This window comes from Ovis canadensis, chromosome 7, assembly GCF_042477335.2.
Source record: "Ovis canadensis isolate MfBH-ARS-UI-01 breed Bighorn chromosome 7, ARS-UI_OviCan_v2, whole genome shotgun sequence".
In the NCBI taxonomy this organism is placed as follows: domain Eukaryota; kingdom Metazoa; phylum Chordata; class Mammalia; order Artiodactyla; family Bovidae; genus Ovis; species Ovis canadensis.
The window spans coordinates 70,746,629-70,761,822 of NC_091251.1; the positions used below are offsets into that span (position 1 = coordinate 70,746,629).

General features: G+C 37.0%; 1 protein-coding gene across 6 annotated transcripts in view; it reads left to right on the forward strand.

Annotated features, from left to right (window-relative positions):
- Positions 1-15,194, forward strand: part of ATP8B4 (ATPase phospholipid transporting 8B4 (putative)) — a 293,676-nt gene that overhangs the window by 201,097 nt on the left and 77,385 nt on the right. For all 6 annotated transcript variants that reach the window (XM_069596531.1, XM_069596528.1, XM_069596532.1 and 3 more), the window contains 2 exons: positions 739-904; positions 11,827-12,015. In XM_069596531.1, the coding sequence (XP_069452632.1) occupies positions 739-904; positions 11,827-12,015 (355 nt within the window). The remainder of the gene's footprint in view (positions 1-738; positions 905-11,826; positions 12,016-15,194) is intronic.

Genomic DNA, 15,194 nt, shown 5'->3' on the forward strand with positions numbered 1-15,194 from the left:
AAGTGAAAAATGAAAGTGAATTCGCTGAGTCATGTCCGACTCTTAGCGACCCCATGGACCGCAGCCTACCAGGCTCCTCCATCCATGGGATTTTCCAGGCAAGAGTACTGGAGTTGGGTGCCATTGCTTTCTCCAATGTTGTTTCTACCTTTTGGCTATTGTGAATTATGCCACAGTGAATGTGTGAGTACAAATATCTCAAGATCTTGATTTTAATTTTGTCATAATATTTTGCAGTTTCTTTAGTGAGATCAGAGAATTACTCTGTAATCAAACACATTAATATTTTTATATCTTGAAATATTAATTCATGCTAAGTAGACTTTAAAAAGTCTGTAATTATGCATATACTATTCCAGGTCAGATGTTGCTGCCAAAAAGAGTTCAAGTCAGGTCAAGTTTTTCCATCAAGTAGGTTTTGAAAGCAACTTTCAGTTTTTAGGGCTGCTTTGTATTTTGGAGTTGAAGTAAACATTTGAGAATTTGTACAGCCATTGGATTTTTTTTCTTCCCCATATGCTTTTGGAAGGTTTATTGCTCTGGTAATGAAGGCTTACATGGATCTGAAGTGGGAAGATGATATTTAACAGTAATGAGGAAACAGAAAGCCATTTTGGTGCCAGGCTTTGGAGGCTGAAAAGTCATACAAACTCTAAAAATATTTAGAGGAAGTGTTTTTGAATTTTAAAAGACTTTTGTTGGAATGAAGTCTACAGTTTTGTTGTTGTTCTCCTACAGAAAAAAGAGACCATGGGTTTCTCAGTCAGCCCTCAAGCAGACAGAACATTTCAATTTTTTGACCACCATTTGATGGAATCCATTGAACTGGGTGATCCCAAAGTGCATGAATTCCTTAGGTTACTTGCACTCTGCCACACTGTAATGTCAGAGGAAAATAGTGCAGGTAAGTGCAGTGTGTCTGAATCTTGTTTTTTAGATAGGTATATTTTCATTGAAATGTTCGGAATGTTCCTTTACCTATTACTAGCTTTTCTTTGTATTTATTTGTATACTGAATGTTTTCTAAAAATATGGAGAGACTTAAAAGAAAAAATTAGGAACAGTAAAAAGATGAGGGCCTAGATAAGCCAGTTAAAAGGGATAATTTTTTTTTTTTAACTGATCTTTGTAATACTAATGCCAATGATGCTATTTTTATCTGAGGATATCACAGTGCCTTTAAGTAAGTTTTTTTTATCTCTACCTTCAGGTTCATTTCATTTTTTAAGTTCTCTTTTAATAGCTATCTGATTTTAGTATTATGATATCTTAGATCTCTTTGAGGATATTAATTATTCTTAATTTGAAATCTTTTGTTTCCTCTGCTGTGTTTCATTTTATGAAATGTTGTTTTTAGAGTTCTGTGTCTAACTTTCATGTTGTTTTCAAACGTTTTATTGTTTGTTATTGCCTATTCTTATTTGTGTTTGAGCATCCCAGTTTGCCTCTTGGTGAATGTAGGTTTTGATAGCAGCCTGTCTCCCAAGATTGTTGGGGAGAGTCACAAAACATTGCTTGTCTTCTGGGCAGGGAGTTTCCCGCTTCCTGGAGTTCATATGATGCCTGGGCTTAACTGATTTTTTCAAATCTAGTGCTAGGATTCTGTGTCAGAACTCTCATTTCAAAGAAAGTTGTATTTAAGGTCTGGCCTAAAAGAAAGTATCACAGTCATAGACTCCCTTTCTTTTGTTAATTAATTTCTCTTATCCTTGTGGGATTCTAAAGCTATTTCTGGCTGTTTTCAGCTTTGGTCTCCAGCCTCAGCATGAAAACCACAAAAGGTTCCTTAGGTGGATTGTGTACTTAGTGTGAAAGAACATTTTCAAGGTTTCATCTTGAGGCAAATATCACTGTAGCCTGTTGTTGGGAATAAGCTGGCCGGAGGAGCCGAAGTGGTCCTGGCAAGCTTGAGTGGAATTCTTCAACTCATTTTATTTCTGGTGCCCCCAAGATCACGTCTGCTCTTCTCTTTTGTTGATTCTGATTTGGAGAAACTTTGGGCATTGCTTTTAACTCTGTATTAATTTTCTTCTTCAAATTCTTTGAACTGTGTTTTTCTCCTTTCTTATTTATTCATTTATCAAATATACTTTTTATCTTTCAGACATTTCTCAAGTTCTGGTTCACTGAAAATACTCATTCCTCTTTTATGGTATCACTACAATTTTTTCATATTGTGATATTTTAATATTTAAATTAATTTTTAATTGGAGGATAATTGCCCTACAATATTGTGTTGGTCTCTACCATACGTCAGTACAAATCAGCCATGAGGAAACATATGTTGCCTCCCTCATGAGCCTCCCTGCCACCCCTTCTCACCCCTCCAGGTTGTCACAGAGCACCTGATTTGAGCTTCCTGCATCACATAGCAAATTTTCACCAGCTATCTAATTCTACATATGGTAATGTGTATTTTCAATGCTACTCTCTATTTGTTCCACCCTCTCCCTCCCTCACTGTGCCCCAAAGTCCATTCTCTCTGTCTGTTGTGATATAATTAAATGTAATAAAACACAGATCTTAAGTGTATTGTTTAATAAATTTTGACCATTATATACACCCATGTAACCACCACCCCTATCAAAGTATTAATATTTTCCATCATTCAAGAAAGATTACTCATGTTCCTTTCTAGTCCACATTACCAACCACTGCCCAAGCAACCACTGTCCTGATCTTTATCATCAAAAATGAGTTTTGCCTGTTCTTATATTAATACTTCATATGAATAGAATCATATAATATGTATTCTTTTGTGTCTGGCTTCTTTCATGCAATGTAATGTTTTTGTCATTCATCCATGTTGTCATATCAATCAGTAGTTCATTCTTTTAAATTTGAGTAACATTTCACTTTATGAATATGTTTACCACTTTTTTTCTTCCCCAGCCCTCTGTCCAGACATTTAGGTTATTTCTAGCTTTGGATTATTATGAGTAAAGCTGCCAGAAACATTTTTACGTCTTTAAAAAAGTTAACAAATTTGTTTTTCGTAAATACTTAGGAATGGAAATTGCCTGATCATAGCATAGGTGTGTTTAAGAAACTTCCCAACTATTTTCCAAAAATGGAGTATCGTTTTACATTCCTACTGTCAGTATATGAGCGTTCTAGTACCTTTACATTCTTACTAACACTTTAGTAGTGTTACTATTAAGTTGTACCTGTACTTGTGGATATGGACTAATCTCTTCTGCCATATAAAAGCATTTTGAAGTGAAGAGAAGTAAATGTGTGTATCATTTCAACTATTTCAGCTTTTTCCTTTGAGATTTCAAATTCTCAGGGAAGGATTACTATACTAAATAAGGGGAAATTACATTTTTTTTCTCCTTTTAAAGCTCTAATTATAGGATAGATGACTTAAATCCATGTATGTTCAAGAGCGCTGGAAAATATAAACCTTAACTTACATAAATGTTAGTTATGATAAAGAACAGAACCCAAATCTGATGAACTTAAAACTATATGACTCTATAATTTATAGCTGAGGGTATTGCTTTTACTTTAAGTGCGTGCTCTTTGTTTCATGGAGACATTTGGGAAAGTTGATATTCTCATTCCCTTTGCCAGGAATTCCAGAAGCAGAGAAGTGGAAGGTACAAAGGCTTCAATACAAGTTTTTTTCTCTTTAGGTAGATGTCAATTAAAGAGATAAAAAATTCAGAAAATTTTTCTTGTTACCTTAAAATCAGTCCTTTAAAATTTGTTGAAGCTTGCTTTATGGCTTGATATGTATTCAGTTTCTGTGTTTTGTGTGTGCTTGAAATAAATGTGCATTATGCAGTTATTGAAAATGGGGTTCTAATATATCTACTAGATACTGTTTATTAATTGTATTGTTTAATCTTCTCCCTCTCTGGGTTCTTTTGAGTACTTGATTTCTTGATTAATGAGAGTGTATTTAAATCACTATGGTATAGTGAAAGTGAAAGTCGCTCGGTCGTGTCCGACTCTTTGAGACCCCATGGACTATACAGTCCATGGAATTCTCCAGGCCAGAATACTGGAGTGGGTGGCTTTGCCCTTCTCCAGGGGATCTTCCCAACCCAGGGATCAAACCCAGGTCTCCCACATTGCAGGCAGATTCTTTACCAGCTGAGCCACAAGGGAAGCCACAAGCATAGTTAGATGCACTGTAATTGTGTATTCATTAATTCTACTTTGTTTTGCTAATGTTTGCTTTGTCTATTTAAGATCACATTATTAGATACTAGTTTAGAGTTAAATTTTTTAAAATGAAAACATCTATCAATATATATTTACCCTTTTTATCTCTAGTAACATGTTTGCCTTAATGTTTACTTTGTCTGATGCTAGTATAGTTATAGATGTTTATTTTGTCTGATCCAGTATAGTTGCTGATGTTTCCCTCTTGTTAGTATTTGTATTGTTCAGCTTTCCATACTCTTTCCTGCCATTCTTTTTTTTTTAATGTTCTAGACACATCTCTTGTAAATGGCAAAATTTTTGATATTTAAAAGAATATCCAGTTTAACTAAACCAAATCTTAAATAGAAAATTTAGCCAATTACCCATTGTTGATTATCAATATGTTTAGGTTCTAAGTATTTAATATATGGATTTCCCTGTGGTTCAGTGGTAAAGAGTCCGCCTGCCAGTGCAGGAGACACGGGTTTGATCACTGGGCTTGGAGAAGAAAAGTGGCAAACCACTCTAGCATTCTTGCCTGGGAAATCCCATGAACAGAGGAGCCTGGTGGGCTACAGTCCATGAGGTTGCAAAAGAGTCAGATACAACTTAGTGACTAAACAACAACAGGAACAATTTAATATATAATTACTGTAATTACTGATAGATGTCTTTCTACCACCTTTTTGTATTTTATATTTGTCCTATCATTTGTCTGCCTCTTCTAGTCTTATAGATTTAGTTCAGTTTTATTTCTACTGCCTTGAAAATAATATACTCTTATTTGTATTCTTAGTTAATAGCCTAGAACTTTTAGCATAATTGACTCAACATAGCCTAAGCCTTTTTGAACAAAATAAGGACCTTAAAACGCTTCAATACTAATAAACCTTGTGCTGATTTATATAGTATTTTTGTCTTATATTTTATTTTTCAGTACCTCAAGAGGTTAATTTTATGGTTTTTACAGTCAGTTTACTTAGATTTACTCATATATTTACTCATTTCTATGGTCTTTAATGCTGTGGAATCACTGAGCTTCTGCTGGTCAAAAAGGTATTCTTTAGAATTTCTTTTAGGCAGAAGCTACTGGTAGTAAACTCTCAAAAGCTTGAAAGCAACTTTATTTCATCCCTATTCTTTAAAAAATTTTTTTTTACTGAAGTATAGTTAATTTAAAATGTTGTGTTTAATTTCTACTTACAGCGAAGTGACTCAGTTATACATATATACACACACACATATATATGTATGTGTATATATATGTACATATATATGTATATAAAAGAATATGTGTACCTATATATGTATATAAAAGAATATATATACATTCTTTCTTATATTCTTTTCACAGGATATTGAATATAGTTACCTGGGCTATACAGTAGGACCTTAATTTTTTATCTATCCTGTATATGATAGTTTGCATCTGCTAATCGCAAACTCTCAATCCTTCGCTCCCACAATCCCTCTTCCCCTGGCTCATTCTTATTCTTGAATGATGTTTGTTGTGTGCAAAGGTTTAAGGTGACAATTTTCTCAGCACACTGAAGATATTTAACTATATTTTGACTGTGATTTCTGTTACTGCAGGTCATGTGTTAGTTCAGTTGTGACTTGAAGGTGATCAGTCCTTTCTCCCTGGTTCAGTTCAGTTCAGTCGCTCAGTCGTGTCTGACTATTTGCGACCCCATGAAACACAGCATGCCAGGCCTCCCAACTCCTGGAGTCCACTCAACTCCATGGACAACCCAAACCCATGTCCATTGAGTCGGTGATGCCATCCAACCATCTCATCCTCAGTCGACCCCATCTCCTCCTGCCCTCAATCTTTCCCAGCATCAGAGTCTTTTCAAATGAGTCAGCTTTTCACATCAGGTGGCCAAAGTATTGGAGTTTCAGCTTCAACAGCAGTCCTTCCAATGAACACCCAGGACTGATCTCCTTGAGGATGGACTGGTTAGATCTCCTTGCAGTCCAAGGGACTCTCAGGAGTCTTCTCCAACACCACAGTTCAAAAGCATCAATTCTTCAGCACTCAGCTTTCTTTATAGTCCAACTCTCACATCCATACATGACCACTGGAAAAACCATAGCCTTGACTAGATGGACCTTTGTTGGCAAAGTAATGTCTCTGCTTTATAATATGCTGTCTAGGTTGGTCATAACTTTCCTTCCAAGGAGTACGTGCCTTTTAATTTCATGGCTGCAATCACCATCTGCAGTGATTTGGAGCCCAGAAAAATAAAGTCAGCCACTGTTTACACTGTTTCCGCATCTATTTCCCATGAAGTGACAGGACCGGATGCCATGATCTTAGTTTTCTGAATGTTGAGCTTTAAGCCAACTTCTTCATTCTTCTCTTTCACTTTCATCAAGAGGCTCTTTAGTTCTTCTTTGCTTTCTGCCATAAGGGTGGTGTCATCTGCATATCTGAGGTTATTCATATTTCTCCCAGCAGTCTTGATTCCAGCTTGTGCTTCCTCCAGCCCAGCATTTCTCATGATGTACTCTGCATAGAAGTTAAATAAGCAAGGTGACAACATACAGCCTTGATGTACTCCTTTCCCAATTTGGAACCAGTCTGTTGTTCCATGTCCAGTTCTAACTGTTGCTTCCTGACCTGTATACAGGTTTCTCAAGAGGCAAGTCAGGTGGTCTGATATCTCCATCTCTTAAAGAATGTTCCACAGTTTATTGTGACCCACACAGTCAAAGGCTTTGGCAAAGTCAATGAAGCATAAATAGATATTTTTCTGGAACTCTCGTGCTTTTTCAATGATCCATCGGATGTTGGCAATTTGATCTCTGGTTCCTCTGCCTTTTCTAAAACCAGCTTGAACATCTGGAAGTTCACGGTTCACATATTGCTGAGCCTGGCTTGGAGACTTTTAATCATTACTTTACTAGCATGTGAGATGAGTGCAGTTGTGCGGTAGTTTGAGCATTCTTTGGCATTGCCTTTCTTTGGGATTGGAATGAAAACTGACCTTTTCCAGTCCTGTGGCCACTGGTGAGTTTTCCAAATTTGCTGGCATATTGAGTACAGCACTTTCACAGCATTTCAGGCATTTCACAGCATTTCACAGCATTTCAGGATTTGAAACAGCTCAACTGGAATTCTATCACCTCCACTAGCTTTGTTCATAGTGATGCTTTCTAAGGCCCACTTGACTTGACATTCTAGGATGTCTGGCTCTAGGTGAGTGATCACATCATCATGGTTATCTCGGTCATGAAGATCTTTTTTGTACATTTCTTCTGTGTATTCTTGCCACCTCTTCTTAATATCTTCTGCTTCTGTTAGGTCCATACCATTTCTGTCCTTTATCTAGCCCATCTTTGCATCAAATGTTCCCTTGGTATCTCTAATTTTCTTGAAGAGATTCCCGTTCTATTGTTTTCCTCTATTTCTTTGGCTTTCCTATCTCTCCTTGCTATTCTTTGGAACTCTGCATTCAAATGGATATATCTTTTCTTTTTCCCTTTGCTTTTTGCTTCCCTTCTTTTCACAGCTATTTGTAAGGCCTCCTCAGACAGCGATTTTGCTTTTTTGCTTTTTTTTTTCCCTTGGGGATGGTCTTGATCCCTGTCTCCTGTACAGTGTCACGAACCTCAGTCCATAGTTCATCAGGCACTCTATCAGATCTAGTCCCTTAAATCTATTTCTCACTTCCACTGTATAATCATAAGGGATTTGATTTAGGTCATACCTGAATGGTCTAGTGGTTTTCCCTACTTTCTTCAATTTCAGTCTGAATTTGGCAATAAGGAGTTCATGATCTGACCCACAGTCCGCTCACCGTCTTGTTTTTGCTGACTGTATAGAGCTTCTCCATCTTTTGCTGCAAAGAATATAATCAATCTGATTTTGGTGTTGACCATCAGTGATGTCCATGTGTAGAGTGTTCTCTTGTGTTGTTGGAAGAGGGTGTTTGCTATGACCAGTGTGTTCTCTTGGCAGAACTCTATTAGCCTTTGCCCTGCTTCATTTTGTATTCCAAGGCCAAATTTGCCTGTTACTGTAGGTGTTTCTTGACTTCCTACTTTTGCATTCCAGTCCCCTATAATGTAAAAGACATCTTTTTTGGGTGTAGTTCTAGAAGGTCTTGTAGGTCTTCATAGAACTGTTCAGTTTCAGCTTCTTTGGCATTACTGGTCGGGGCATAGACTTGAAATTTCTTCTTCTTCGTAGTCTTAGTGAAAGTGTGAATTTTTAATATATTTGTATTGCTGAGAATTCATTGAGATTCTTGAGTCCATAGAATGTTGTCTTTTATCACTTCTGGAATTTCCTCAGCCATAGTATTTCTTCAAGTATGGACTCTGACTCATTTTCTCTCTTGTAATAGATCTTTAGTGTGTAACATTCTCACTCTGTTCTCTATGTCTTTTAATAATTCTTTGATTTTTTCCCTTTCTTTGTCCCTCTGGGATATATTCTGGAATTTTCTCAATTTTTTTCCCCTGCATACAAATTCTCTCTCATATTATTTAATTTGCTGTTTTTGACTTCTACTAAGTCTTTAATTCTTTTTTCAATCTGATTAATTTTATCTCTTTTATTTTTGAGATCCATTAAATATTTGTTTGTAGTATTTCTGATAACTTCAATTTCTAAAGTTTTTAGGGATATTATTCTCTCTGTTCTCTCTGTTGGTTCTAATTATATCTTGGTCATTTTATTTCGGACTTCATTTGTAGAAATTTTTCAGGTTCTGAGGCTAAGACTGGTTTCTCCAAGAAATGATTTGCATTTCCTTTAGATGCTATTTGGGCTTCCCTTGTGGTTCAGCTGGTAAAGAATCCGCCTGCGATGCGGGAGACCTAGGTTCAATCCCTGGGTTGGGAAGATCCCCTGGAGTAGGGGAAGGCTACCCACCCCAGTATTCTGGCCTGGAGAATTCCATGGACTATGGAGTCCATGGGGTCGCAAAGAGTCAAACATGACTGAGTGACTTTCACTTAGTCACTAATGTGTATTTGCAACCTAAATTCACAATATCTGGGTGATCTGTGAATTTAGGATGCAAATATACATGAAAGTCAGTTTCCTGTTATAAATTTTCAGCATATTTTTTTTTCTCTTATAAATAGACAGTTTTCCTTATAGGCGGTCTTAAAATGGACACTGTTTTCCAGTTTACCTTCATACTGAGAGAACATCCTTTTGAGAGGGGAGGGTGCTCAGTTTTAAGAAGTGATCTCCTATTAGACTTCTTTCCCTGGCCTATGTCTTTTCTAACCGAAGCCCTGAGATACTGGAAACCAATTAGTTTCAAAATGCCCATCCTTTATTCCAACTGTATTTTTTTCCCCTCAGTCTTTGACCTGAGCAACTGCTGCTTTCTTGCCAGTCCTGGGTACATGCAAAAATATTTAAATGCTTTTTATTTATAGAATCTACACCTGGTTCTAACATAGGAGATTGATCTTGGAACCTAGTCCACCATGTTTCCGGAAGTGGAAGTTATCATGTCATTTCATAATAGATGAAGTAATTGCTTCAATTTTTTTTTAATTTAAAAAAATTAATTTATGCCTCTTGTAGCAAATGAAGCCATACAACATAAAGATTTATAAAGGCAAAGATAGTAATTTCTTCCCTGAACTTTAATTCAATCTCTAGAGAGGTAACTCGGAGTAGGCAATGGCGCCCAACTCCAGTACTCTTGCCTGGAGAATCCCATGGATGGAGGCACCTGGTAGACTGCAGTCCATGGGGTCGCTGAGAGTTGGACACGACTCAGTGACTTCACTTTCAGTTTTCACTTTCATGTATTGCATTGGAGAAGGAAATGGCAACCCACTCCAGTGTTCTTGCCTGGAGAATCCCAGGGATGGGGGAACCTGGTGGGCTACCACCTATGGGGTCATGCAGAGTCAGACACGACTGAAGCGACTTAGCAGCAGCAGCAGAGGTAACTAATGTTAACATTTGGTGTACATAATTTCATACTTTCTACTTGCTTATACATGTATGCATATATATATATATACACATAGATATGTAGGTAGTTTCTTTTTAACAGAAAAATAATTCTAGTACATAGATTAATATGCAACCAGTTTTCCTAACAATTTATCTTGGACATTATTATAAATCAGTAAAATGGATCTAGCTGTGCCTACTTTTTTCTAATTTATTTTTACATACAAAGATAATTTTATATAGAAGGGCTTACTTTATTCATGCTGGTTTTTAAGTGTATTTTTATTTTTTTCCCCCACTTCATTCTTTTCCTCTCTTCTCTCCTCTTACCCCCACTCCAGCACCTACACAATATGAGGTACCAATCATTAATATCCTGGTTTGATTCCTTACATTTCAAGGGATTTCTTTGATATATTTTCATAAAATGATCATTAGCAGCAGACTGAAGAGGAATTTGGGATGTCTGCATCGTCGGTCTGGTTGTGTTATCTTGCAAAAGCCGCATAACATTTTCAGTCATAAGTTTTACCAGTATAAATGGAAATACAGGCATACCTCATTTTGTTGTGCTTCATTTTATTGCACTTCACATAAATTGTGTTTTCTGCAAATTGAAGATTTGTGCCAACCCTGCATCAAGCAAGTTTTTTTTTTTAAATCTATTTTTACTTTATTTTACTTTACAATACTATATTGGTTTTGCCATATATTGACACGAATCCACCATGGGTGTACATTTTATTGGCACCATTTTTCTAATAGTATTTGCTCACTTGTGTCACTATGTGACATTTTTATAATTCTTTTAATATTTCAAACTTTTTCACCTGATGCCTCAGCTGGTAAAAAATCTGCCTGCAATGCAGGACACCTAAGTTCGATCCCCGATTAGGGAAGATCCCCTGGAGAAAAAATGGCAGCTCACTCCAGTATTCTCATCTGGACAATCCCATGAACAGAGAAACTTGGCAGGCTATAGTGCATGGGGTCACAAAGAGTCAGACATGGCTGAGTGACAAACACATATATTTCTCATGGTGATCTGTGATCAGTGATTTTTTGATGTTACTATTGCCAAAATATTATGACTCACCTAAGACTCAGATCACTAACATTTTTTTTGCAGTGAAGTATTTTTTAATTAAGTATATATATTCTTATATATAATGCTATTGCACACATAACAGACAACAGTATAATGTAAATGTAATTTTTATATGCACTGAGGAACCAAAAAGTTCATGTGAATTGCTTTATTGCAATACTTTTTTGCAGTGGTCTGGACCAAGTCTGCAATATCTCTGAGGTATGCCTGTAATAATTTTAATAATCCCTACCTCATTGCCATGAGGATTATGTGAGTTAATTTATATTAAGTGTTTTAGTTTGTAAAACTTTCTTGGCATGTTTCTAGTCACTGAAAATACAAAGTTGTGGTCTCTGACCTAAGAAGCTTTCCACATAGGAGGGAGGCAGGCTCAGGAATGAGTTTTTTCCTGTAATCTGACAAAGGCTCTTATGCATGGTGTTATGCATGGTGTCCTGAAAGTTTCACAGGACAGGTGCCTGTTCAGCTGGTTAGTGAGTGGAAAAAGTCTAATTTCTAGAGCTGACACTTGGGTTGGGTCTTATAGAATGAGTTGAAATTGATGTTGGTGTTCTGTGAATGTTACTATCTTCATATTAATAATCTGTTTCTTTTTGTTATTTAATCCACTTGTTTCTTTTCCTTTTAGGAGAGCTGATTTACCAAGTCCAGTCACCTGATGAAGGGGCTCTAGTGACTGCTGCAAAAAATTTGGGGTTCATCTTTAAGTCTCGGACCCCAGAGACAATAACAATAGAAGAATTGGGAACACTAGTTACTTATCAATTGCTTGCCTTTTTGGATTTCAACAATTTCCGAAAAAGGATGTCTGTCATAGGTATGGTTGGTGGCTGAGAGTATTTTCGATCTTTTGATAATACTATGGTTATATGGAAACTTCTCAAGGATGATTTCACTCTAGTTATGCGCTGAGAGTTGTGATATGTATTAACTTTTTGAGCTTGTGTCATCCTCAACTTAGCCTCAACTCGGTAGCAGTGAGTATAACTAATGAAACAAGTGCTTATTCTGTGTCCAGCACCATCACCTTACCCTTTTCCCCATTTTCCTCCTGCATCCCCAAGCTACGATTTTACTCAGTCTGTTTTCTGCTTCAGAGGAAAATCGCTCTTGTTGCTTTTCAATGCTAAAGGTTCTACCTGTTCCCATCCATTTTCCTTCCTTACTCACTCCCTTCTCACTTGCTTGTAAATTCACTTTCTTCTTCATCACTGACTTCTTTCTTCAGCCTGCAACTCTATGATCATCTTTGTTTCCTTAAATTTATTGTTCATATCTGATCTCCACTGATTTTGCCACCCAGTTTTTCTTCTTTCGATCACAGTTTAATTTTTCAAGATCAGTTTTTGATTCTCATCTTGGTTTCTCTTTTCAGCCTATAAGGGTCAGGCTTCTGCTTCTAATCTTCAAGACAGAATTCCTTCTCAGAAGTCTGACATCACCTCTTAACTACCCAGTGCAATGACATTCCCCCTCTTCCTTCTTTTCTCCCTTCCTCCTCCTCTCCCTCCACCTTATCTGTCTACTATCCATCTGTCCATCTATCTATCCTCTATCATCATCTTTTTCCCTTTAAACTTAGTGACATTTGATACTGTTAATCTGCTTCTCTTGACACTCCTCTTTTGGCCTCTTTGACCACACTGGCTCCTGGGTCTCCCCTTGTCCTGTGCTTTCTTTCTCAAGCTCCTTTTCAAGCTGACTGTTCTTCATCGAACTCTTCAATGTTGGTGTCCTTTCCTCTTCTGCGCTCTCCTTGGATAACCTTGACCGCTCACGCGGTGGCAGCTACTGCCTATATTTTGTGTCCTTCCCATATGGCTCTTCAGTTTCAGTCTCTCTCTGAGGCCTCCATACACATTTTCAGGCTTCTCTTGGATTCTGTCACTGGGTTATACTACAGTTATCTCAAATTTTGTATGTCTAATAGAGAACTTTGTCACAACTATATTCTTATTAAAATTGTTATCTATCTTTTGCTATATGCCAGCGTGAGCGAACTGAACCCTATACAAATATTTTATTAAAGTCTTGTAATAGTATGTCACCCCCAGTCAGGAGATGGGACATTTAAAGCTCAAAGATTTTAAGTATCTTTCCCAGTATTGTCATGTATCTTGTTACAAAGCCAGTAAGATGCAGAGCAAATATTTGAATCCAGATTTGTCTTTCTCCAAAGTCTGGCCTCTTTATCCCTGTTGTAGGTCACATGCTTTTGATACCTCCATCTACTTTGTGCCTCTAGGTAACTGGCTGTCAAACTTCAGCTCCCATCAGAACCACCAGGAAGACTTGTTAAAATGAAGATTTTATTTATTTATTTTTGCTTTTTTTAGCTTAGCAGTATATTTAAGAACTCTTTCCTTATCAGTACATAAAAAACACACTTTAAAAATTTTAAACTATGTAAATCTCCACTTTATGGATTAAGTCAAAATTTATTTTGTCCCTTGTAGTAGTAGTATAGTAGTAGTAGAGCTAGTTGCCAGGTCTCCCTGAAGGATACCCGGGTTTGATCCCTGGGTCAGGAAGGTCCCCTGGATAAGGGAATGGCAACCCACTCCAGAATTCTTGCCTGGAAAATTCCATGGACAGAGGAACCTGGTGGGCTACAGTCCATGGGATCGCAAAGAATTGGACATGACTAACACTTTCATTTTGTCCCTTAGTGGTGGCCATTTATGCTATCCTCAAACTTTTGCTTTTACAAGTATTGAAATGAGTAGCCTTGTACATATTTCATTTTGTACATGTGCAATTATTTCAGAAAATTTATCAGAAATGAGATTGTTGGGTCATAGGATAAACATGTTTTTAATTTTGATGGTTATTGCCAAATTGCACGCACTGCAGGTATATCATTTTACAATCCCACCTCCATAGTATGAATGCCTTTCCCCCTATATCCTCATCAACATCAAACTTCAGATTTTTGTCAATTTTTAAAATGGCATGTAACAGTAGTTTTAGTTTGTACATTTTTATCATGGATGAGGTTGAGTTTATTTCCTATGCTTGAGATACATGTATATTTTCCTTCTGTACAGTGTTAGTACTCTACACTCATTTTGCTATTGAACTGCTAGATTTTTTTCTTCTATATTTATAGACGTCCTTATAAATTAGGGAGAGAAGCCCTTTGTGATACAGCTTGCAGACATTGCTTTCCAGTTTGTTGTCTGACTTTGGATAGTATTTCTAGCCATACGTATAGTGTTTTTTATGTGCCCTTCTTCTGTTTTTCTTTTAATATGATTGAATTATTTTAGGGCTTCTACAATTTGAATCATAGTTAGGAAGCACCTGGTAATTTAGAAGATAGGCAAATATGTGATTTGGAAAGATAAGTATAAAGTAAAATGCAGATTTTAAATGCTGTTAAAGTGCAGCCCTAGAGTTTTTGATTCAGCAGGTCTGGGGTGGGGCTTAAAAGTTTGCATGTCTCACAAGCTCCCAGGTGTTGTTGCTGCTGCTGCGTCACTGTTTGGACCACAGTGTGGGAGCCATTTCCTTAGACTAAGAGATCCTTAGATACTACTCTGTTCTCCCCTGAGATACTCAGCATGCTTTGTGCACTTTCACACTGTTTGCATGGACTATTTCAACGTAGACCTCTCCTCTTCTCCTCTTCCTTTCTCAGAAAACTCCTAATCATCTGGTAATATTGATTCAGGTGTCACCCATTCTCTCGATTCTTTTCCTCCTTTCCGAATAACCACATTCTCCTCTGTGTCCCAGAGCCCCCTGTTCGAAGCACTAGTGTGATACCAGTCCTGTGATACTCATGACTTTTCCCGTTAAAGTCATGCTACCTGAAGGCAGGGACTGTGCCCTAAACCTCATAAACTACCCACGGCCAAGCAAAGCGCTTAGCACATAGTACGTTCTCTAGGAATATCCGTTAAATAACATTTAACCCAACATTTTACAACTTATGAATATCCTGATCAACATGTTAAATCAATTTTTACTCTGAAAAATGTGTGTGTATGTAAC